This window comes from Stegostoma tigrinum, chromosome 33, assembly GCF_030684315.1.
Source record: "Stegostoma tigrinum isolate sSteTig4 chromosome 33, sSteTig4.hap1, whole genome shotgun sequence".
NCBI lineage: Eukaryota > Metazoa > Chordata > Chondrichthyes > Orectolobiformes > Stegostomatidae > Stegostoma > Stegostoma tigrinum.
In genome coordinates this window covers 29,249,308-29,275,671 of record NC_081386.1, presented here as the reverse complement: position 1 = coordinate 29,275,671, position 26,364 = coordinate 29,249,308, and the positions used below count along the sequence as shown (strand labels likewise).

General features: G+C 44.4%; 1 protein-coding gene across 5 annotated transcripts in view; it reads right to left on the bottom strand.

Annotated features, from left to right (window-relative positions):
- Window positions 1-11,877, bottom strand: part of anp32a (acidic (leucine-rich) nuclear phosphoprotein 32 family, member A) — a 37,387-nt gene extending 25,510 nt beyond the window's left edge. Inside the window, exon 1 of one of the 5 annotated variants that reach the window (XM_048562682.2) lies at window positions 11,839-11,877. In XM_048562682.2, the coding sequence (XP_048418639.1) occupies window positions 11,839-11,862 (24 nt within the window). In that variant the 5' untranslated portion in view covers window positions 11,863-11,877. Of the gene's footprint in view, window positions 1-3,164; window positions 3,267-9,665; window positions 9,834-11,838 lie in introns of those variants that run through there. The other 4 variants (XM_048562680.2, XM_048562681.2, XM_048562683.2 and 1 more) reach the window with 4 other exon arrangements.
- Between the last annotated feature and the right edge of the window lie 14,487 nt (window positions 11,878-26,364).

The window sequence follows — 26,364 nt, the reverse complement described above, 5'->3', positions numbered from 1 at the left end:
GCAGTTCCTACTATCTCTTGTTCAAAGTCACTCCAGACTTTACTTGCTGCCCCTTCCTAATGGACAGAGATATTCTGTTCACTCATCACTGTGCTTAAAGATCTACGGTCTAATAGAGACTTTAAAAAAATCTGAATCACTATCTCCTCCATTCCCTCAAATCAGTATAAACCCCTCCAGCCATCGCAGATCTTTCCACTTCTGACCTCTTGCCTTACCCCACGTCACCTTCAGATGCTCAATAATTCCCTCCATAAATCCATTTCCACTCCACCTGGCTTTTAAGACCTACCTGTCTGACAATGCTCTTCCTATCCTGCTTGAGAGAGGATTTATCATCCTGAGGATTGCCACAAGGATATCTAGCTAGGTTACTAGGTTTATATAAAACTGCTGGCTGCTACGACTGCCCATGCTGATCTATAGTCAGTCAATCACCAGCTGTTCAAGTGGTTTGCTCTCCTTGCTCTGAAAACCAGAGGGTAACACCGATTGCCATGGGAGATTGTCACATCCATGGTGGTAGGTTGAGTTGACTTATTGATACCTTACAGAACTTTGAAGATGATGTTTTTGTGGGGATTACACCTGCAACTTAAGGAACTGTTTTAGTGCACTTAGGGTTCAAGTCTGCCCTTACATGGTAAAGTAAACAAAACTGTGAGCCCTTGTCAGCAAAGTGGCTTGAGGTATATGACCATTGCAAGCAAGGGGTGTGTGCACACGCGCACACTGGACATGCATATAAAACATACCACAGCCTCAAATCCACATCAACTTGCAAATATTCCAAAGACCGATTAGGATACAGATTTAAACTGTTTCAATCCCCAAAGTAGCCAGTAGAAACCGTAACAAACCTGAAGACTGTAATCATGCCTGCAACTGAATGGGCAGGTCCTTAACGCCATCATGCAATCCCCACAATTACTTCCAGCTCATTAGCACCCACAGGGTAAAATCTGCCACTCAGCTGATTTGAAGAATGCATAATTCACACAAATCCTTCTCCACAGCAATAAGCAAAAACATAGTCATTATGAACCGCTCAGCAAGTTGTTTTAAAAAAAAAATCAGTAAGTCCAGATAAAACTGAACGCAAGACTCAAAATATTTGGCATTGGGCTAATTCTGTATTTTTATGAAGCAGGCATCCAGAGATAACGTGACCACCCCACCCACCCTGCAAGCTAACTTCCTGACCAGACACGAAGTTATCTAAAACAGGCCATTTGACCCATCTTGCAAACAAACAGTCTTTTGCTTCAGTTCCAACCCATTAAAAAAGGTAACACTGCATTTTTTCTTGTCAATAACAGTGTTATTAATGCAAAAAAAAAATTCCAGTAGGTACTCAGAGTAGCATTACAGGACATGACACAGAGATACATAAGGAGATAAGAGATCAGTTAGACAGTTAGGTTTTAAAGACTTTTAAAACCTAAAGGACAGCGATATTGCAAGACTTAGGAACTAAAGGCACAGCCTCCAAAAAAAAAAGGTGGAACTACTGGGAAATCACCAGGGGCTAAATTAGAGGCAGATTTCCCTGGCGGGCTGTAGGTTTGGAGTGAATTACAAGGATAGGGAGGGAGTGGAAAGATCATGAAGTGATATGAAGAAGAGGAATAAATTAAACAATATGAAGCAAAACCCTGTGAGGTCGAAAGTTATATCTGCAGTGCTCTCATTCAGTAACCTTTCCAGAACACAACCGTGCCTACCAATCACTCAAATCGGGGGGGGGGGGGGGGGGGGGAGGAGGAGGGGGAGGAAGAAGAAGAAGAAAGAGAGTAACCATGTTGAACAGTTGCTAACTGTGTAGTTACTTAGCTCTCCATTCAGGATAAACTAAATTGAAAAGGCAGCTCAGCTACTGGATTGGAGGAGATGAAAAGAAATGTCAACTATTGACAAAAAGCTCAAAAAGAACATTCATAATTGAAACAATTTTTTTGGGAGCTAAGTGGCACTCAAATGGTTTACACTTGATTCCCAAGGGCTGCAGCAAACTCAGAATGCTTCTGCAGATTTGACTGTAACATCCCCTATTTCAGACCTTGAGGGGAGTCAACCCAATCCCTCACGAATGTGGGATTGCAGGGCACATTTTGTGAACTTGCTCATTATCATAGTCTCGACAGTGAGAAAAGTGAAATACAACATTACCCTTTCTCCCTTCCTACATTAGCAGATGTGCAGATGCCAGCATTGGAAGCAGGTGGACAGAGTCAGAAATTACACAACACCAGGTTATGGTTCAACAAGTTTCTGAAATTACAAGCTTTAGGAGTGCTGCTCTATTATCAAGTAAAGTCAGGCTGATGAAGGGGCAATGCACCAAAAGCTTGAGATTTCAAATAAACTTGTTGGAATGTAACCTGGGAATCGTATGAGTTCTGACCTTGTATTAGCAGAGACAGTTCTATTTGCTCTGTGTGTTTGGTTCTTGGTCATCCCCATCTGGATCTATATTGCTGCAGTGGCTCTAGTCAAACGACATCTTGATCTTCAAATTCTCACCCTGCTCCACAGCTTTGCTCCCACAAAGTCACACACACAACCTCAATCTAAATCCAGTCTTGGAGTATTTTCCAATTTTTGTCACTTCGCCATTAGTGAGCACCATTTCAGTTGCTCAGGCCTGGAGCTCTGACATTCCTTCACTAACCCCTCCACCACTACCTTGACTTGCTTCAAGGAGGGTCTTTAAAACCCAGCTCTTCAATCGCCAACCCTTTGCAGCTTAGTGTTATGTTTTGAATTATGTGGTATGCTGTTAGGTGTAAACTATTAGTGTTCAAAGCCAACAACAGATCAGAGCTGATAACTTGAAAATCTCAGTTACAGCATAATTCCTTTGGAATGCAAGGCAAGAAAACCACATCCCAAATTTAAACTCGGCACTCCAGATTTTTACAGGATTTGGAAATTCCTGCACAATTTTGGAATGGCTCAGCATCAAAACCGCATTGATGACCCCAACGTTAGAATGTCCTAAAATCAGCTGAAGTCTTCATACTAGCCACTCATCAAATCAAAAACAAACCTGAGACAGTTTGAATTCACAAATTATCTGTCGAATACCAAGTCCATTGCTGGAGATGGGTTCAACTTAAGGTCAACAAGCTCACATTACAACAACAAACACCATTTGTACGCACCTTTAAAACCAAGTGAACCACCCAAAAGCACTTCACAGCAGAATTATAAAGATACATTTTGACAAGAGCCACAATGTACTGAAGTCATTCAGCATTCTTAATACATTTAAAAGGATATGAAATAAGCAAATGGTGGGGTGTGGCAGAAACAGAGGTGGTACCTACACTCCCTCCCACCCCCACCCCCCACCCCCACCGGCAGTGGTTGAGAACGCCCTTGTCCGCGTCTCCCACATTTCCCGCAACACATCCCTCACACCCCACCCCCGCCACAACCGCCTAAGAGGATCCGCCTCGTTCTCTCACACCACCCCACCAACCTCTGGATACAACATATCATCCTCCGACACTTCCGCCATCTACAATCTGACCCCACCACCCAAGACATTTTTCCATCCCCACCCTTGTCTGCCTTCTGGAGAGATCACTCTCTCCGCGACTCCCTCTCCACACTCCCCTCCAACCCCGGCACCTGCTCCTGCAACCGCAGAAAATGCTACACTTGCCCCCACACCTCCTCCCTCACCCCCATTCCAGGTCCCAAGATGATTTTCCATATCAAGCAGATGTTCACCCGCACATCTGCCAATGTGGTATACTGTATCCATTGTACCTGGTGTGGCTTCCTCTACATTGGGGAAACCAAGCGGAGGCTTGGGGACCGCTTTGCAGAACACCTCCGCACGGTTCGCAATAAACAACTGCACCTCCCAGTCGCGAACCATTTTAACTCCCCCTCCCATTCTTCAGATGACATGTCCATCATGGGCCTCCTGCAGTGCCACAAGGATGCCACCCGAAGGTTGCAGGAACAGCAACTCATTCCGCTTGGGAATCCTGCAGCCCAATGGTATCAATGTGGACTTCACAAGCTTCAAAATCTCCCCTCCCCCCATTGCATCCCAAAATCAGCCCAGCCTGTCTCTGCCTCCCTAACCTGTTCTTCGTCTCACCCATCCCAAGCCGCACCTCCATTTCCTACCTACTAACCTCATCCCACCTCCTTGACCTCTCCGTCTTCCCTGGACTGACCTATCCCCTCCCTACCTCCCCACCTATCTTTTCTCTCCATCTTCAGTCCGCCTCCCCCCTCCCTATTTATTCCCGTTCCCTCTCCCCATTCCCCTCTCTGAAGAAGGTTCTAGGCCCGAGACATCAGCTTTTGTGCTCCTGAGATGCTGCTGGGCCTGCTGTGTACATCCAGCTCCAGATTCTGTTATCTTGGATTCTCCAGCATCTGCAGTTCCCATTATCTCTGGTACCTACACAGTTAGCTAAAGCAGAATGGGAGGAGGCTCCTGTACAAGGATAAAGTCCAGCAAGGATTCCAGTCTCCTTTCAGATTTCCAGCATCCATAGCATTTTGCTTCTGGTTTAGGACTTCTCTTCCAGGTGTCCTACTCTTCTTTCTGATGGGATCTCCTTTTGGTTCTTCTACCCTGTTCACCCTCTTGGTTTTCCTTTTCCCCTTTCTGCGACATAATCTAAAAACCACCTGTTTTTACAGGGACAATTCCATTACAGACAATGGCCTCCGGCTTCAAACCTAGAATTCTGTCATTCTTTGCATGATCACAAGGTTCTCTCAGAAATCCAAAACCATGCTCCTAGTGCAGCTCAACATTGTTCACTGACACACATACACCTCATCTCTGCCTCAAGCACACCAACTGATTCAACCTCAAAAGTTGCCCAGGTCCATGCTTAATTTTGTACCTCTTCTGGCATCTTAAACAAAAAAAAACACCTTGGTGTTCCTTTAAAGGGTTACAATCTTCACTGGAATCATGACCGCCAAGACTCCCTCTTGTGATTGCCATCCTCACCTTCAGAGCCCCTTCCTTTCTTAATTGTACCTCAATACTTGAACAAGAAGAAGTGTCCTGATGCAAGATCATTGACCTGAAACACTAACACTGTTTCTCACTCCACGGATGCTGTCTAACTGGAGTTTCTCCCAGTTTCTAAATTAACAGTTGGAGGTGAAACACTGGCTTTATTTAAAAACAAAAAGTTATGTAAATCTACACTAAGCATGCCCTCCAAGATGAAACAGCAATGCACAAAATCAGGCTAGACTCAGATTATAAAAAAAGTGTTCCCTTCAGAATAGGGAACACAACGAAAAAGGTCATGACTGCACTGGCCAATGTAGTAGTAACTGGCAATGACAGTACAGGTGCCCTGTCAGTACTTTTGAAGCTCAGGCTAAAACCACACTGTTGGAGGTTTTGTAAAGACAGCATTAGTTGCTGCTCAGTGTTGACACCAGGTTCCCAAAATGGAAAGTGTTCTATCTCCCAGAAGGATATACCTTTACTTATCCATCCAAATATTCTGTTACATTACCTCATTTCATTCTCACATGCATATTGCAGTCAGGTCATGTTTGCTGCTTCTGAATAGACTGCAACACAACATTGTGACCTCATCGAGAAAGAAATCCATCATTTGCCCACTGGATTGAAAAAAATCATTAAGTGCATTGCCATTTAGGGATGGTTTCCACACAAGCCAACTTATCAAAATCTAGGAGGCAAGTCAAAATATGCAGATCAACGTTCTACATCAAGGCCCAATACTTCAACATCCTGTTTCACAGTAGTCTAAACATCCATGTGCAAGTCTCTGCAACAGTATCAAGCAATGCAGTACACAAGCTGCACTTGAGCTGGGTATACCAATGAGAAAACATTACATATGAAAGATCTACCAGGACATGTAATAACAGCACAGTTTTAAAAAAAAGCTGCTCAAGATGCAGCAGTGAGGTACAAAGGCTTGATTCTGCCTCCAAAAACACTGCTATTCTGTAAGCTTCAAAACTTCAGAATTTAAATGGTATACAGTTCTAAGTCCATTGATTTTTCCAAGGCATTGGTTTGCAATGCACTGAATATAGCAACATATGGGTTCAATGAAATCCAATATTGCAACAGAAAGCACTCATCCTCCTGGGTCATTAACATTAAAATAATGCCAAGATGGCACAGGTGGTTAAACTCTCATCTCCCAGAGCATGAACACAGCGTTCCAGTGGGCCCGACCTTTCTCCCAGCATGAACCCAACGTGTTGTTATCTCAGTGAGACCCATGTGTGTCAGGGAAGAGGGAAAGAGAAAGACAACGAATATCTGTGGGCATAGAGTAAGAAGAGAAGACTGAGTTACAACTGCTGCTGGAGGAGATCTATGGAAGCCAAAATGCATGTCTCTGAGATCACAACCCCCATTGTTTTTAGGATGGCAACCCTATTTGAGGCAGCTCTGATACAGCATGCTTGTCTATCAGAAGCAGTGGCCTAAACAACTCAAACTTAGCACCAAATCTATGAATGCCCATCTCTGAGAATACAAACTCTCTATCTTGGACAAATTAAATGACAGAACATAAACCCCGATATTGAACAGAGTGCCCAATATTAATGCACTCAAATATTTAAAAACATTTCCCCAGGATTAACACTATGGGTTAAAAAAAAACACGATCAAGGCAGAGGTAAAGCTAATCTCAAGTAAAACAAAGCTTCCACAAGATCACAATTTGAGCAGTAGATCTGATCACTGCTGACTGTTCTGAATCACTTCCTCCATTCCAGCCATTGGCAAGTTTATATCAGGATAAAGGGAACACATGCCTAAAAATCTCAAACTTGTCTTTTCCCCTTCAGGTGTTGAATGATGCGTTATGGTCCTGTGTTCTATATGTGCATACTAAACCCAACAAAGTCACCAACTCCTCACACTGCCTACAGCTGAACAGTAATTCACACTTGAGACGATTGAGTGGGTACACTTAAACAAACCATGACAAATTGCCAGCAATTTAGCTACCACAAAATCTAACTGAATACAAATTCAAAAGAAACACAAAATGCATAAGATTTAAAAAAAACAAACCTGGGTACAAGTACTGAGTTATACAACACGTGTCAAATTGCAGGCAGTATGGCCTGTTGTTGATTTGAAAAAAGCATAGCAGCATCCCAACATATGGGAAATTGATCTGTTGTAACGTGGGATTAAAACAAAAAAACACACCGCAAACTCGGAAGGAGATATTTCGCAGGGCCTGTGCGCGTGTTTATGCTTCACTTGTCTGAGTTTCATCCCTTTCCATAGGTGGGGGGGTGGGGGAGGATTCACTGTCAAAAAACTCGCAGACCACCAACCACCAGTTCTCGCCACCCCCCCCCGCCCAAAAGAAAAACAATAACGCGAACAGCCTGATCTGCAGATATGTTCACTGGTATCACTTTTTTTGGCGGGGGGGGGGGAAAAAGAGAAAAGATAATTTTTTAAAAATGAGCGCAAGATTTGCACAGACGTGGCTGGATTGAGAAGGCATACCCCGCAACAGCGACTTTTTAAAAAATCTTAACAAGGTAGTTATACAACCAGCACACCTCCCCTAAAAGAGTGGAGGGAGGGAAGGGAGGACCCTGGTGACCTTGATTGCTGGTTGCTCCTGATAGAACGCCGAATGTTGCGAAGTTGCAGAGTTCGGAATTGGAACGTTCGACACCGCAAATTGTTACATCGCCTGCCACACAATTGCTACATTACAAAATGGCAACCAGGGCCAAAGCAAAGGAGGTTTAAAAAAAACTTTACCTGGAACTGCGATCTCACATGATTTAAACATTAGTTTTGATACTATTTGAAAACACCCAGCTCCCACCAGCCACCCCCGAGCGTTCTGGTCACAAAGCAACGCCAACTCCCAGATTACGTTTATTTTCCTCCAAATTAAAGTTGATTTTCTCGGCCCCGCCACCCCGGATCTTAACGTTGATGAATCTTCTTGAATCGGTGGAAAAAGAGCTGATGGACTCGATTTTCCGAATGACGTAACCTTACTGTATTTTCGTCCTTACTTTTTTTGGGGGGGGGTGTCTATTTTTCTCCCCCTCCTTGGGCTCCACCGTTACCCCCCTCCCCCACCGGGGGCGCCGAATACACGGGTCCGTCTAGCCGTCTCTTCTCTTCCACCCGCTGGGTTAATCTTAAAAAGAAAGCTCTAAGAAGACCGCGGTATTAAATGTGCTTCATTTCTATTTCCAAGCCCTGAATAAAATGGCGGCCGTCCTACTTAGTGTTGGTTCGGGTCCTGCCAACGCGGTACGAAGTTCCAAAGTTGGCCCCGATTTCTCAAAAGGCTGTGTCGCCGGGACCGATGAAAACTGTTTTTCTTTTGTAAAACATTAACACTCCCTCTCCGCCCCCCGACTACTCCTGCGCTCTGTCTATTACCGTTCTCCTCCTCCAAAAAAAATAAAAAGGTTGAACTTAAATCTCGTAATTTTAAAACAAATACACACACCGCTTAAAGTGCGTGCTCAACTCAAACCCAGCCTCCCCTTTTTTTTCGGTGCTACTGTACCAACGTTACAAAAACATCAACGAGCTAACGCGCAGCTATTCTCTTTCCCACCGCCCCCCCACCATTGGAAACCTGCTAGGATATCGCAGCCACAAACAGATAATTTAAAGATCAAGCTATTAGGAAAAATGCAATCATTTCTACTCCACAAACATTCCAAGAAACGATACTACTTTCCATGCAATCACTGTTTTAAATAAATAGTCGAGCCTGTCCCCCTTTAAAGAATTTTTTGGAAAAAAAAGAGTTCAATAACCAGATCGAAAAAGTCTGAGAAAAACTAGTTTTTGTTACAGCCCAGGTTACTCGAGTTTTAAGTCTTTCGGAAGCCGAAATACGCAGGTTTAAAATTTAAATTTCGCGTCTCTCGTGCATTTTAGATATATTTACAGTATCCAAAATGATCCACACCAAGCTCTCATGCGCGCGTAATGCAGAGATTCATGTCAAACAGCAACTATTTTTGTCCCACAAGGTCTTTCGCTTTTCTAAAGATTTTTTTCCAAAGTTAAAATAAACGGGAAGCGTGAAAACCTCAAGAAAAAAAAACCATGGGATTAACCTCAACCACACCGTCATATTAACCTCGGACTGCTGTCTATTATTGGAGTACTTTGTAATTTGGAAAAATATCCGAGAATGGGCGCGTTCATGACTATGAAGTTGCAAATATGGCTCCCCATTCTCCCTTGATCACCGATTGGAATATCTCCTTGATTCTTTATTACTCAAGCTCTTTTCGCACATTTTACAAACTTCAAACATTTCACTTTTTTTCTAAAATAAATGAAAGTTTACCAAGCACCAGCAATATTAAGTAATCAAGTTTCAAAGACACTTGCAAAACTCTTGGGTGCATTTCATCCAATCCAGTTGAGATTACTGCCCATGATGATACAAACAAAATTTAGCAATCAAAAGAAAACAATAAATACATGCATTTCAAACAGGAAAGCAGAATATTCCAGCACATTTGCAACCAGATTCTTAGGAAAGCAGGTATGGTAACTGCCCCATGTATAAACAGACAGGACCCCCATATCAACTATTTCTCCTTTAAAAAAAGAACAATATATATATTTTTAAAAAGTCCACAAGTTTCTTTTAGACAAATCTTACATCTGAAGGCGTCCTATTCCGTAGCTCTAAATTAATTCTTTTCGTCATATCCATCTTTGCCACCAAGGCTGATTTACAATATGAAGACAAACGCTCTGGTCACCAAAATGCTGTTTCACACAGGGAGAAAGATCTGCTTGTAATACAGGCTAACGCCACTACACCGCCCAGCCAACCCAACTTGATAACTAACTCCATGGAGGGGCGGGACTAGACTGCCTTGACGGACATGCCAGTTCGCGAGTAGCATCCCTCCTCTTCAAGTCATCCCCCAATAGCAAGAGGGAAGCCGAGGCCGGGGCGGGAGCTCCAAGCTGTTAAGTTCGGTTGCAGCTAGGCTTTTTCAATGCATTTAATAGCTTTCCACAGCCCAGGCAAAAAGCATGGTGGCAAATGGCGTCTTTTAATATGCGATCAGAAAGAAAAGTCTTATCCGACAAAAGCTCAGTTAAAACTATATTATTTAAAAAGCGATGCTGCCAACTTCTTCTATAATAACACACTACATGTACAAGGGTACTGGATGAGTGCAACTTCTGGTCCAGCCAACCAAGTTGCTCGCTGTCAAAAGTTCAGCTTTTGCAGACATACACTGATTGAATTGAGAAATATACGGGATTGAAATAACTTTAAAAACTTGAAAGCAAGCAAACACTGATACAAGTGCACCATAATATCCTTAATATTGTGATTAAGTAAAAAGTAAATAGAAGGGAGCGAAACACAACACCCATCACGTGGCGTTGTTTATTTTTTTAAAATCAATCCAACTTCAATCAAGAGCAAATTAAGTCGCTAAGTAGTATCTATTTTTACACATTAAATGCAAGTCATCCAAATAACAGCATAGCACCCAAGCAACAGTCGCTTACTATACACAAAATGGAAGGGCATTGTCATGTCATGAGGCATACAAGAGTCAACGTCCTTCCCGCATGGTTCTTCATTAGCATGCATAAAATTTAATTACCTTATTGTCCAATCATTGTGAAAAAACTTTTTTTAAAAACAGTGAAAATTTCAAATGATTGAAAGCGGCACGGGTGCATATTTTTGCAACTTGTGAACATACGCACAGGAACAAGTGAAGTGCTATAAATTTTAATATGCGTCACGCTCAATTTTTAACTACAAGTCCAAAGACAGAAAAAATTAACAAAATCTTTATGGGGCAGAAACACAGTCGAATGACATACCAATGAGAAAAGCGCAGGTCTGATTGACATGTGGATCAGCAAATCGGCTCATTGTTGTACTGATTGACATGCAAAGTCATCCAATCAGCATTGCGGGAGCGCGGGCGGGACATGCACAGCAAACATCGAATCCGGCGACAACAAATGTAACAAAAAAATACAGCAGGTCACGTGCGCGCCTGGGCGCCATCTTAATCGCAACATTTCTTTCAGACAAAGACATTAAAAATTGCAAATTCCACAACATAAAACCTTTCACTTCTCAATGCAAATTATCAAATAAAGCAAGTGGTTTTACCTACTCCCCATGGGCGCTCTTTGCCGAGCTCCAGCGCCGCGCTAGAGGCACAGAAATAATGCAGCACCAGTAACTACGCAACAGTTTCTCTGCTGCAACGCGGCATGGCCGTCTTTGTAAACGTGCATTTGTTTTTTGTTTTGCGAAAAAAAACGAGAAAAATAATGCAATCATAGGATATGCAATAATAGCGTCGTCTTGTCAAGCTTTCGCGACAGCTGGAGTTTGTAGCGAGCCCCCTTTTAAAGGCATTTTTGGTTGCACCATATTTTTTAATTCCTTGCGCGAATCACCTCAATGTTTTTTTCAGCTGCTGGGGTGTGTCACCAGGCGGCCCCTCGACCGAGGTTTTGCTGTTTTGCCAGCGACTGCGTGCATCGTGTGCGCAAATGATGGGGTTTAAGCTATTCTTTAAACCGTCTCTACAATGCACTGCATTCACATTACTCCAACCCCCCCTCCAGCAACTATTGACCGCTCCCACTAGCTTCCTCTTTTTGTAGAGCTGGGCAGCACTTTCTTTTCATAATTTTAACCAAATTTCGAATGAATAACATTGCATAACTTATAGCAGAACCTATTTAAAAATATCTTGTTGCAAAAATATTAACCAAGAATTATTTTCAGTTTATTTTCAGATTCATTCTATCTTAAATCACATTAAAATGTTTTAAAATACCTTGGCAATCTTATAGCGGCCCATACATTGAAGATACACGTTGATTCATGTGGCGGAGTTGGAACAGTCCTTTCGGCTGTGTGAGTGCCGCCATAAATCTTAATGTCTTACAGAAATAAAGAATGTTTCTTTAGTATAAGGTAAAAACGTTCAAATAAGGATTAAGGATAAAATATTTTTAAACAGATATCAAATTAGATCATAACTGTTTTATTGACCTCTTTATGCAACTGGCTTTAATTCTTTAATTGGAAATTGTATGCAATATAAACAAGGGACAGACACAAAAACAGATTAGGGAGTTGAATGGAAGAGCGGAGCTCAGTAAACCCACTTATGTTAATGTCCCGATTGGCTTAAAAACCGAAAGTGGATTTGATAGGGACCTTATAACATCCAAAAGAACTGCGGATGCTGTAAATCAGAAACGAAAACAGCATTTGCTGGAAAAGCTCATCAGGTCTGTCAGCATTCTGTAAAAAGAAACCGGAATTAATGTTTTTTTCTGAAGAATGATCTAGGCCCGAAACGTCAGTTTTCCTGCTCCACTGATACTGCGTGGCCTGCTGTGGTCATTCCAGCTCTACACCTTGTTATCTCCAAATTAACGCTTAAGGTCCAGTGACCCCTTCTCAGGTCTGAGGAAGTGACTGTGTTCAGCTAATGTAAAAGTAATGATTAATCACACAAATGCAAGGCAACACAGTGATTCAGTGGTTAGTATTGCTGCCTCGCTGTGCTAGGGATCCACGTTCAAGTCCAGCCTTAGGTAATCATCCATGTGGAGTTTGTACATTCTCCTAGTGTCTATTCGGTTTCCTCCCACAATCCAAATATGTACAGGTTAGGGTGAATTGATCATGGAAAACGCAGGGATAGGGTACTGTCTGGGTGGGATCTTCTTTGGAGGGTCACTGTGGACTTAATGAGCAAAATGGCCTGTCCCCAGGCTGTAGGGATTATATTGCCAACCTGCAGAGAGCTCTGTCCAAATGTTCTTCCTTCTCAGGAAATGGGAATGGGAGTGTTGGAGAAAACAGTTCCAATTAATCAGTTTTTATATTTTCTAATTTCCTTGCTCATCAATGCTATTACACACCTGCAGGTGGGTCTTGAATTTAGACCACCCGGTTTAGAGGTATGGATACTACCATCGTGCCACAACAGTCCTCCCAATTGATTTTAATTTTATTTTATGAGCTCCAAATCCTGTAACCTCCGTGACCTGACTGGGTTAATGCAGGTGGTTACAGCCCCTTTACTATTATTTGATGCCTCATCCAACTGACAACATTTTGTTCATTTTAGTATAGACACTACAGTGAACAAATAAGCAACATCCATAGGAAAATTCCAATCAAAGCAAGTTATTGTGGACACTGGAGAACCAAAATAAAGTAAAACAGAAGGTGCTGGAGAAACTCGGAATTCACACAACACCAGGTTATAGTCAACAGGTTTATTTAAAATCACAAGCTTTCGAAGCACTGATCCTTCATCAGATGAAGTGATTTCACTTTGTCATTTCTCCTGATGAAGGAGCAGCGCTCAGAAAGCTTGTGATTTTAAATATACCCATTGGACTATAGCCTGATGTCGTGTGACTTCTGACTTTGTCCACCCCAGTACCTCCACATCCTGGTGAAACTCGGTAGGTCTGGTAGCATCTGCAGAGGAACAGTAATTTATGTGCCTTTCTTGTCACTTTCCTCAATTTGGAGGGGAAAATTGCCTTTACTTGCATCTATCTTCAGTGTAACTGTGATAATGTTAGACGTTATTCCTTTCCCAGTAAAGACAAGGTGTGTGGCATAGCTCCCACCGAATGCAAAGAACTCTGATTCACTGGCACACACCTTCAAGCAAGGAATGGGCCAACTTCTGGCTAAGACAGAGATCCTCATTGATTAATGGTGGAAGTGCCTACTTTTTCTATGAGGATCTCAATTTTGTTTTCCTTCTGGGAATAATGCAATTTATCAAAGGATTAAAGAAGAGTTTTACAGATTTTATTCCACAAATTGCCCTGTGTTTTAAGAGATAGCAAGAACTGCAGATGCTGGAATCAGAGCCAATACAGGACTGGAAGGGACCCGACCCAAAACTTCAACTCTCCTGCTCCTCTGATGCTGCCTGACCTGCTGTGTTCCTCCAGTTCCACGCTAAATTGCCCTGTGTTTTGTCTGTTTTTCACTTCTAAGGAAGTTACACAATGCTGGCTGAATGTGCCCATTTTGAGATGCTGAACGCATCATCCATGTGTGGGATAGACTGGATGGACCAGGAGATATTTATCCTTTCTCTTATATTTATATACATTTCATGTGAAATGCAAAGTGGTTAAAACTGCTGAGGCCAGGCATCTAAATTAAGAGGAAATACTGACAAACCTGGGAATGGTGATTTATAGCAATTTTCTGTTTTATTGCACGATGTTTTATTATTATTTTAGTGATAAGGCTTCCTCATGCTTATTTTACAGTGAAAGGGAAGGCTGAAATCAATTACTATTGTAATTATATTATTTCTTTAATATGTTGGAGCAAGTTCTTAGGATGGTTTAATAGGTACTGAACCATGCAAGGCAGAGGGCTCTTGTAGCACAGGGGTAGTGTTCCCCTTTCCAGAATGGGAGGCCTGGTTTCAAATCCTACCTGCTCCACTGGTGTGTTTTAATATTTCGCACAAGGCAGGAAGTGTCAGGTTTGTGCTAAATTAGCTAGCCTCAATCCAGTGCGGGGTTTTGGGTGCCACAGATAGCTCTCACCTCATTTGGCTAGGAATGGAATAATCAGTGAAGCATTCCTAGTGGTAGTACAGTCCAGTGTTATAGCAATTGCTGACGTGAAAGGTACAGTTATATCATCATTATTTTAGCCCCGTAGAATTTCTTTGGTGTAGATAGAGGCTATTCAGCCTATCAGGTTTGCACCAACCCTCTAAAAAGCATCTCACCCTACCCTAGCCTGCGCATCCCTGAACACTTATGGGTCAATTTAGTATGGCCGATCAATCTAACCTGCACGTCTTTGGACTGTGAGAGGAAGCCAGAGCTCCCACAGGAAACCTATATAGACATGGGAAGAACACAGCCAATCACCCAAGGCTGGAATTGAACCTGGGTCTGCTGGCGCTGTGAGGCAGCAGTGCAAGACATTATGCCACCCTAATTGGCATTCAAATTGCAAAGTAAATTGCATTCTCTCACACTGCAGGCAAATGCAATCAAATACATTTACTTAAAATCTAAAATCATTCCGTATCAAGGAAGTAAAGCATTTGAAATATTCAAAAAATAAAATCACTTACATACTCTGCTTATTGTCTTAGCAGCAACATACTGTTGCTTGGTCACTTTTTTTGTAACTGATAAGAAATGCAGTCAGCCATCTTTGGGTTTCCAATTTGTACTAATTTATTTTGCAACTAGAAAACTGGCTCTGATGAATTGAGGAACTTAAAATTGATCCTTTATGTGTTCTAGATGGTGACAGAATTGAATAGAAGAATTCTGAAATTTTATCAATAGAGGCACTGAGTAACCACATTTTCCAATGACAGACACTAGGATGGTTAACATTGAAATGTAACAGAAGATGCTGACTTAGCATTTGCAATGGTGAATAATGACTGACAAGCCTAACCAAAACTATGTCATTAGAAAGTAGAATTTGCAGAGAGAGACGCCACATGTTACCCAAGAGTTTCGAAGTATAGATTTGGGAGGCCAAATCCCCTCTTTCCATTGTATCTGAGACAGAATAAAGAAAGTGTTATTCCAAAGGAACAAGAGAGTCAGACAATTGTATCACCATTCAAGTAAAGAGGATAAGTATAGATTTGAAGTTTTGAATGTACAGATGATATATAGGAAGTAACTCTTTGGTAACAGTAAAAATGATTACTCTGATACTTAATGAAGGAATAATATTGCATATTAGATTAACATTTCCTAATGTTTCAGTATTAATTCTGTCAATAAACACTGAACTTATAAACTTGAGGATCTGTTTGTTCAATGCTTATGACATAGCCAACCCAATAATTACACTCCATCACTGAATAATGTTGTTTCTTAGCCACCGTTCGCTGACTGTTCTGCTGCAAGTGCTATAGAAAAGGAGATTGCAGAGATGTAAAAGTGATGTATGTAGAACAACTATGCAGAATAGCCAGATTCATAGTGTGCAAGTTCCCATTGGTAAAACTGATACCTGTGGAATTGGACTTCTGAATTCATTCATATTTTTAAGAGACAAAGGAAGGAAATTACTTTGAACTTGAACATTTTGCAGAGCATTCATGCATTTTTACTTTCTGGCATACTTCCTTCACTGCCAGACTGAAATGATGGACAGTTTGTTTAATTACATGAACCTGTGATTTAGGGAGGGTTTAGAGGGAAATGGGACAAATGGTGGCATGTGGGACTACATTAATTTGGGATGTCGGGTCAGTATGGATGAGTTGGACTGAAAGGTCTGTTTCCATGTAGTACATCTCTATGACTCTAATATTGCCAATCTTCCAGGATTTCTCCAAGAATGAAAGATTAATCTCAAAGACTGTCGGGAGTGACGTGGAGAAAAATCATGTGAACTTTAAAAAGATAATGGCCTGGATTTTCAGAGTAGTGGAAATCGCACACAGATTGCTACTCCACTCCTTTCCTTTTAGGTGAAACACAAGTGCTTTGCATTTCTATTGTATCAGAGAGAATGGGAACTGCAGATGCTGGAGAATCCAAGATAACAAAAAAGTGTGAAGCTGGATGAACACAGCAGGACAAGCAGCATCTCAGGAGCACAAAAGCTGATGTTTCGGGCCGAGACCCTTCATCAGAGAGGGGGATGGGGTGAGGGTTCTGGAATAAATAGGGAGAGAGGGGGAGATGGACCGAAGATGGACAGAAAACAAGATAGGTAGAGAGGACACTATAGGTGGGGAGGTAGGGAGGGGATAGGTCAGTCCAGGGAAGACGGACAGGTCAAGGAGGTGGGATGAGGTTGGTAGGTAGGAGATGGAGGTGTGGCTTGAGATGGGAGGAAGGGATGGGTGAGAGGAAGAACAGGTTAGGGAGGCAGAGACAGGTTGGACTGGTTTTGGGATGCAGTGGGTGGAGGGGAAGAGCTGGGCTCGTTGTGTGGTGCAGTGGGGGGAGGGGACGAACTGGGTTGGTTGTGGGATGCAGTGGGGGAAGGGGAGATTTTGAAGCTGCTGAAGTCCACATTGATACCATTGGGCTGCAGGGTTCCCAAGTGGAATATGAGTTGCTGTTCCTGCAACCTTCGGGTGGCATCCTTGTGGCACTGCAGGAGGCCCATGATGGACATGTCATCTGAGGAATGGGAGGGGGGAGTTAAAATGGTTCGCGACTGGGAGGTGCAGTTGTTTATTGCGAACCGAGCAGAGGTGTTCTGCAAAGCAGTCCCCAAGCCTCCGCTTGGTTTCCCCAATGTAGAGGAAGCCACACCGCGTACAATGGATACAGTCTACCACATTGGTGGATGTGCAGGTGAACCTCTGCTTAATATGGAAAGTCATCTTGGGGCCTGGGATGGGGGTGAGGGAGGAGGTGTGGGGGCAAGTGTAGCACTTCCTGCGGTTGCAGGGGAAGGTGCCGGGTGTGGTGGGGTTGGAGGGCAATGTGGAGCAGACAAGGGACTCACTGAGAGAATGGTCTCTCCGGAAGGCAGACAACGGTGGCGATGGAAAAATGTCTTGGGTGGTGGGGTTGGATTGTAGATGGCGGAAGTGTCGGAGGATGATGTGTTGTATCCGGAAGTTGGTGGGGTGGTGTGTGAGAATGAGGGGGATACTTTTTGGGCGGTTGTGGCGGGGTTGGGGTGTGAGGGATGTGTTGCGGGAAATGCAGGAGACGCGGTCAAGGGCGTTCTCGACCACTGCGGGGGAAAGTTGCGGTCCTCGTAGAACGTGGACATCTGGGATGTGAGTGAGTGGAATGCCTCATCCTGGGAGCAGATGTGGCAGAGGCGGAGGAATTGGGAATAGGGGATGGAATTTTTGCAGGAGGGTGGGTGGGAGGAGGTGTATTCTAGGTAGCTGTGGGAGTCAGTGGGCTTGAAATGGACATCAGTTTCTAGCTAGTTACCTGAGATGGAGACTGAGAGGTCCAGGAAGGTGAGGGATGTGTTGGAGATGGCCCAGGTGAACTTGAGGTTGGGGTGGAAGGGGTTGGTGAAGTGGATGAACCTTTCGAGCTCCTCTCGGGAGCAAGAGGCGGCGCCGATACAGTCATCAATGTAACGGAGAAGAGGTGGGGTTTGGGGACTGTGTAGGTGCAGAAGAGGGACTGCTCCACGTAACCTACAAAGAAGCAGGCATAGCTTGGGCCCATGCGGGTACCCATGGCCACCCCCTTTGTCTGTAGGAAGTGGGAGGAATCGAAGGAGAAGTTGTTTAGGGGGAGGCGAGTTCGGCTAGGCTTTGCAGAACACCTCCGCTCAGTTCACAATAAACAACTCACCTCCCAGTCGCGAACCATTTCAACTCCCCCTCCCATTCCTCAGACGGCATGTCCATCATGGGCCTCCTGCAGTGCCACAATGATGCCACCCGAAGGTTGCAGGAACAGCAACTCATATTCCGCTTGGGAACCCTGCAGCCCAATGGTATCAACGTGGACTTCACAAGCTTCAAAATCTCCCCTTCCCCTACTGCATCCCAAAACCAGCCCAGTTCTTCCTCTCCCCCCACTGCATCACAAAACCAGTCCAGCCTGTCTCTGCTTCCCTAACCTGTTCTTCCTCTCACCCATCCCTTCCTCCCACCTGAAGCCGCACCTCCATTTCCTACCTACCACCTCATCCCACCTCCTTGACCTGTCCATCTTCCCTGGACTGACCTATCCCCTCCCTACCTCCCCACCTATACTCTCTCCACCTATCTTCTTTTCTCTCCATCTTCGGTCCGCCTCCCCCTCTCTCCCTATTTATTCCAGAACCCTCACCCCATCCCCCTCTTTGCTGAAGGGTCTAGGCCCAAAACGTCAGCTTTTGTGCTCCTGAGATGCTGCTGGGCCTGCTGTGTTCATCCAGCCTCACATTTTATTATCTTGGATTCTCCAGCATCTGCAGTTCCCATTATCACGTATAATATAGGTCTGATGGTCTGAGACAGATCATTCTCTTCGAAGTGTCTAAAAATTCATTACCTTTAGTAATCAGAACTCCTGTTGAAGACCAGAAGGTTGACAGGCCAAAGCAGGTAGCAGGAATGGCTGATTATTACGAACTAAACCTATTTTCTGTCAAATCCATAAACCTGTCAAGGGACTTTGTGAGACACATAAGTGTGAGTCCAAAATGGGCAACTCTAAAGGAAAATACTGTGAACCAAGTTGTAGCTACAGTGATCGCAGGAGTAGTGAATAGGTTAAATGAGTGACAGAAAGGACTTGCACTGAAAGAAAAGTTAACTTTTTTTTTCTTCAAATGATAGGGCCTAAGCTGAGATGGACAAAGTTCTTCCTCTCCACAGTACAATGAAAGTCAACATTTTATATTTATTGTATATACAAAGTGCATGTAGAATATGATTTGAAGACTGGAATTGTAGCGGTAAGAATTGTTCAGATATTATGGTGGATGGACTTACTCCTAGGTATTGATTTGGCAAGAGTGAAAGTTATAGTTTTGCCTGTAATCACAGAAAGGTTGACTGAGTTTAAACAGAGGGAACAGTTGCAGGGACAGAAATTCCACATATTTTCCCATCATGTGTGGTATCCAGTGCAATGGCTAGACAAAGTCTAAAGGAGGTCAAAGTGATACCACAAGAAGGTGGTAGAGTAGTGAAACTTGCTTCAAAAACTTTATTAACTTTCTTTAAGCATGGGCATAATACGAAGGAAGTGTTTAGTATATCATCTTTAGTTGAGGCTCACAAAGCAGATCCAGAGTTAAGCAGTTTAACACTGTCAGCTCCCACTGATGCTGAGGCTGAAGGAGTAATGGAATGTTATTATTTTATAAACTGAATATTAATAAAGTTATGGAGATTTCCTCATGAACTTGCAGACAAGGAATGGACACTGTTCACGATGTAGTAATACCGCCCAGATAGTATAAGATGATACAGCACTAAGCAAATGAAATTTGTATGGTAATAGAAATACAGAAAACGTAGGTGTCAATAAACAGGCATTTTACCTAGCTAAGACTTCATAAGTACCCAACTGTAAGACATGCCATATCTGTAAACCTCCCCATGTAACTAAACTTTAATACCCATACCAGGTTTTGAAATACCATTCAGGAGAGTGTGTAGGAATGTTACTGAAAATGAAAGCAGGATGTGAGTGTATGCTGTGATAATGGGAACTGCAGATGCTGGAGAATTCCAAGATAATAAAATGTGAGGCTGGATGAACACAGCAGGCCAAGCAGCATCTCAGGAGCACAAAAGCTGACGTTTCAGGCCTAGACCCTTCATCAGAGAGGGGGATGGGGTGAGGGTTCTGGAATAAATAGGGAGAGAGGGGGAGGCAGACCGAAGATGGAGAGAAAAGAAGATAGGTGGAGAGAGTGTAGGTGGGGAGGTAGGGAGGGGATAGGTCAGTCCAGGGAAGACGGACAGGTCAAGGAGGTGGGATGAGGTTAGTAGGTAGGAGATGGAGGTGCGGCTTGGGGTGGGAGGAAGGCAGAGACAGGTTGGACTGGTTTTGGGATGCAGTGGGTGGAGGGGAAGAGCTGGGCTGGTTGTGTGGTGCAGTGGGGGGAGGGGACGAACTGGGCTGGTTTAGGGATGCGGTGGGGGAAGGGGAGATTTTGAAGCTGGTGAAGTCCACATTGATACCATTAGGCTGCAGGGTTACCAAGCGGAATATGAATTGCTGTTCCTGCAACCTTCGGGTGGTATCATTGTGGCACTGCAGGAGGCCCATGATGGACACGTCATCTAAAGAATGGGAGGGGGAGTGGAAATGGTTTGCGACTGGGAGGTGCAGTTGTTTGTTGCGAACCGAGCGGAGGTGTTCTGCAAAGCCGTCCCCAAGCCTCCGCTTGGTTTCCCCAATGTAGAGGGAGCCACACTGGGTACAGTGGATGCAGTATACAACATTGGCAGATGTGCAGGTGAACCTCTGCTTAATGTGGAATGTCATCTTGGGGCCTGGGATAGGGGTGAGGGAGGAGGTGTGGGGGCAGGTGTAGCATTTCCTGCGGTTGCAGGGGAAGGTGCCGGGTGTGGTGGGGTTGGAGGGCAGTGTGGAGCGAACAAGGGAGTCACGGAGAGAGTGGTCTCTCCGGAAAGCAGACAGGGGTGGGGATGGAAAAATGTCTTGGGTGGTGGGGTCGGATTGTAGATGGCGGAAGTGTCGGAGGATGATGCGTTGTATCCGGAGGTTGGTGGGGTGGTGTGTGAGAACGAGGGGGATCCTCTTTGGGCGGTTGTGGCGGGGGCGGGGTGTGAGGGATGTGTTGCGGGAAATACGGGAGACGCGGTCAAGGGCGTGCTCGATCACTGTGGGGGGAAAGTTGCGGTCCTTGAAAAACTTGGACATCTGGGATGTGCGGGAGTGGAATGTCTTATCGTGGGAGCAGATGCGGCGGAGGCGGAGGAATTGGGAATAGGGGATGGAATTTTTGCAGGAGGGTGGGTGGGAGGAGGTGTATTCTAGGTAGCTGTGGGAGTCGGTGGGCTTGAAATGGACATCAGTTACAAGCTGGTTGCCTGAGATGGAGACTGAGAGATCCAGGAAGGTGAGGGATGTGCTGGAGATGGCCCAGGTGAACTTGATGTTGGGGTGGAAGGTGTTGGTGAAGTGGATGAACTGTTCGAGCTCCTCTGGGGAGCAAGAGGCAGCGCCGATACAGTCATCAATGTACCGGAGGAAGAGGTGGTTTCGGGGCCTGTGTAGGTGCGGAAGAGGGACCATTCCACGTAACCTACAAAGAGGCAGGCATAGCTGGGGCCCATGCGGGTGCCCATGGCCACCCCCTTAGTCTGTAGGAAGTTGGAGGAGTCAAAAGAGAAGTTGTTGAGGGTGAGGACGAGTTCGGCTAGGCGGATGAGGGTGTCGGTGGAGGGGGACTGGTCGGGCCTGCGGGACAGGAAGAAGCGGAGGGCCTTGAGGCCATCTGCATGCGGAATGCAGGTGTATAGGGACTGGATGTCCATGGTGAAGATGAGGTGTTGGGGGCCAGGGAATTGGAAATCCTGGAGGAGGTGGAAGGCGTGGATGGTGTCACGGATGTAGGTAGGGAGTTCCTGAACCAAAGGGGAGAAAATGGAGTTCAGATAGGTGGAGATGAGTTTGGTGGGGCAGGAGCAGGCCGAGACGATGGGTCGACCGGGGCAGGCAGGTTTGTGGATTTTGGGAAGGAGATAGAAACGGGCCGTGCGTGGTTGGGGAACAATGAGGTTGGAGGCTGTGGGTGGGAGGTCCTCTGAGGTGATGAGGTCATGAATGGTGTTGGAGATGATGGTTTGGTGCTCGGGTGTGGGGTCATGATCGAGGGGGCGGTAGGAGGTGGTGTCAGAGAGTTGACGTCTGGCCTTGGCGATGTAGAGGTCAGTGCGCCATACTACCACTGCGCCACCCTTGTCTGCGGGTTTGATGGTGAGGTTGGGGTTGGAGCGGAGGGAGCGGAGGGCTGCCCGTTCTGCAGGGGAGATGTTGGAGTGGGTCAGAGGGGTGGAGAGGTTGAGGCGGTTAATGTCTCGACGGCAGTTGGAGATGAAGAGGTCGAGGGAGGGTAGGAGGCCTGGGGGTGGTGTCCAGGAGGAGGACTTGTGTTGGAAGCGGGTGAAGGGGTCAGTGGAGGGAGGGTTAGGCTCCCGGTTGAAAAAGTAAGTGTGGAGGCGAAGGCGGCGGAAAAACTGCTCTACGTCCAATCGTGACTGGTATTCGTTGATGTGTGGTTGTAGGGGGACAAAGGTGAGCCCCTTACTAAGGACTGACCGTTCGTCCTCAGTCAGTGGGAGGTCTGGGGGAATGGTGAAGATGCGGCAGGGTTCAGTGTGGCTGTGTCCTCTGGGGTTGCTGGCTGTGGAGGTTGTGGGCGCCCAGTTGCAAACCATTTCCACTCCCCCTCCCATTCTTTAGATGACATGTCCATCATGGGCCTCCTGCAGTGCCACAATGATGCCACCCGAAGGTTGCAGGAACAGCAATTCATATTCCGCTTGGGAACCCTGCAGCCTAATGGTATCAATGTGGACTTCAGCAGCTTCAAAATCTCCCCTTCCCCCACCGCATCCCTCTACCAGTCCAGTTCGTCCCCTACCCCCACTGCACCACACAACCAGCCCAGCTCTTCCCCTCCACCCACTGCATCCCAAAACCAGTCCAACCTGTCTTTGCCTCCCTGACCTGTTCTTCCCCTCACCCATCCCTTCCTCCCACCCCAAGCCGCACCTGCATCTCCTACCTACTAACCTCATCCCACCTCCTTGACCTGTCCGTCTTCCCTGGACTGACCTATCCCCTCCCTACCTCCCCACCTATCTTCTTTTCTCTCCATCTTCGGTCCGCCTCCCCCTCTCTCCCTATTTATTCCAGAACCCTCACCCCATCCCCCTCTCTGATGAAGGGTCTGGGCCCGAAACGTCAGCTTTTGTGCTCCTCAGATGCTGCTTGGCCTGCTGTGTTCATCCAGCTCCACACTTTTTTGTTATCTTGGATTCTCCAGCATCTGCAGTTCCCATTATCTCTCAATGTGGACTTCACCAGCTTCAAAACCTCCCCTTCCCAGCCTCACATTCTGTTATCGTGAGTGTATGCTTACAGTTTAGGATATGACAACCTGATTTCCAGAAGCTGTTGAGATCAATTACAGATAAATGAATGGTAGTAAAATTAACTTAGCTTTTTACTCATCATACACTGCCAATTGAAATACAATCAGACCAAGAATCTAAATGTTGTGTTTAATTTTTTTCAGGACAATATAAATAATTTTGTGATGAAACAATTGAAATTAACCATATGTCATTGATGTACCATTCATAAACACAGGGTGATAGTATAAGACTCCCAAGCCAATTATTAAGCCATATTGTCAGCAATACCCATATAATGGAACAAGAGACTTTTAAAAAATTTGCTACCAGAGATTCCCCAAATGATTCTACTCAATTTAGTCCATTTGAATCGTCATGAGAAAAGTGGGCCTTTAAGAAGCAATGAAGGATATGTTTTAGGATAAAAAGCAAATCCCCAATGTTGAATCATGTATACATATTTCTAGAGAGACTCCCAGGAGCATGCAAAGTTCTGCAGAAACATTTAGAAACTTCCCGGGAAACATGAAAGAACGGGCAAACATGCTGGATCTAGAACATTTCAAATAGGAAACAAAATGTTCATGCCTTATTCCCTTGCTGAAAAAATGTATTAATTGGCAGTTTTCCAATCCTCTTGAATTCTCAGAATCTAAGGATTGTTGGAAGGTCACTACCAATGCATCCACCATCTCTGTAGCTATTTTCTAATATACCCATCAGGTCCTGGGGCATTATCAGCCTTTAGCCACATTAGTTTCATCAGTACTTCTTTAGTGAACTGATTTTGTCCCTTTATTATCTCATATTTTTGGAATGCTATCAGTGGCTTCTACAATGAAAGCTTAAGAATTTATTCAATGCCTCCATCCTAGTTCCCCATTATTATTCCTCAGTATCATTGTCTAAAGGGCTCATGTTTTCTATTCCTTTTTCATATAATAAAAGAAGTTCTTATTGTCTGCACTGGTATTATCTTGAAAGTTAATTTCCTCCCTTTTCTTTCTTTTTGATCATCTTTTGCTGGTTTTAAAATGTTCCCAACCTCTGGCTTACCACCAAATGTTGCCACATTGTATGTTTTTCTATCAATTTGATTCCATGCTTAACTTTCTTGCTTAATCATGGTTGGCTATCCTCTTCCTAGAATCCTTCTTCCTTAACGGAATACATATAGGGGAGGCAATGGCCTAGTGGTATTACCATGGACTGTTAATCCAGAGACCCAGAAAATGTTCTAGGGACCGGAGTTTGAATCCTGCCATGGCAGATGGTGGAATTTAAATTCAATTAATTTCTGGAATTAAGAATCTAAAGATGATTGTTGGAAAAAACCCACCTGGATCACGAATGTCCTTCAGGGAAGGAAACTGACATTCTTGGAAATAGTAAGAACTGCCAATGCTGGAGCCAGAGATAACAGTGTGGAGCTGGAGGAACACAGCAGGCCAGGCATCATCAGAGGAGCAGGGAAAGCTCACTTTTCAGGTCAGGACCCTTTAGCAAAAGAAGGGTACCGGCCCAAAAAGTCAGCTTTCCTGCTCCTCTGGTGTTGCCTGGCCTGCTCTGATCCTCCAACTCCACACTGTGCTGTGTTAAACGGCCATCCTTACCTGGTCTGGCCAACATGTGACTGCAGACCCACCAGCAATATGGTTGACTCTTAACTGCCCTCTGGGCAATTAGGGATGGGCAATAAATGCTGGCCTAGCCAGGGACACTGTCATCCCCTGAATGAGTATAAAAAAAATTGTGAATCATGAACTTTTTTGTAAATGTTTGCCATTCTTTGTCAACCATAAATTTTTTTCCAAGTCCACTACAGTCATCCCTGCCTTCATTCCTTTGTAATTACCCTTATTTAAGTTTAGCACAGCGGTTTCTGACTCGTTTCTCAAACTGAACATTAAATTTCAGCATGTTATGGTCACTGTTTCCAAGGGGGTCTTTTCCTCCAACTTAATTTATGAAGCTTTCTCATTACACATCACCAGATTCAAAACAGCCAGACCCTGGTTGTATCTACAAAATATTGTTCGAGGAAACTGTCCTGAATATGCTCTATGATTCTTCCTCACAGTTATCTCTGTCAGTATGATTTTCCCAGCCTACATGAAGTAGAAAGTCCCCTTTTATTCAAGTATCTTGTTGTTTCTTACATACCCTCATTATTCCCCAAATTCCTCTCTGTCCTACAATATAATTATTGTCAGGGAGCCTGTAGACTTCTCCCATCAGCATCTTCTTCCTGTCGCCACCTGTATGGATTTTACATCTTCCAATTCAAGATCATTCCTTGCTATTGTACTTATTTAATCTCATACTAACAAAACAACCAGCTATCTCTTCTTTCCTGCCTGGCCTTTTGATAGGTGACATATCTCTGAATGTTTAGACCCAGCTTTGATGTCCTTGTAAACATGTCTCGGTAACAGCTTTAAGATCATAACCATTAACCTCAATTAATGCCAACAAATCATTTATTTTGTTCTGTTCACTGCATGTATTTAAGTCTCTTTCGCCTCTTTATCATTTTCTCCCTTTCAGCCTATTTGCTGTTTTTTTTCCCCAATGTTTGTACATTCTGTCCCCTCCTGTCCCACTCTGGGTATCGTTAGCTGCTCTGCATTGCTGTGTATCCTTTTGATTTTAAGCTGACTTTTCCCCTTTCCCAAACATGCCCTCCTCCCCCAATAACTAGTTTGAACAGCCCAAGATATTCAATTCTCTAAGACACTGGCTCCAGCCCTGTTTGAGTGAAGCCTGTCTACATGTAACAAC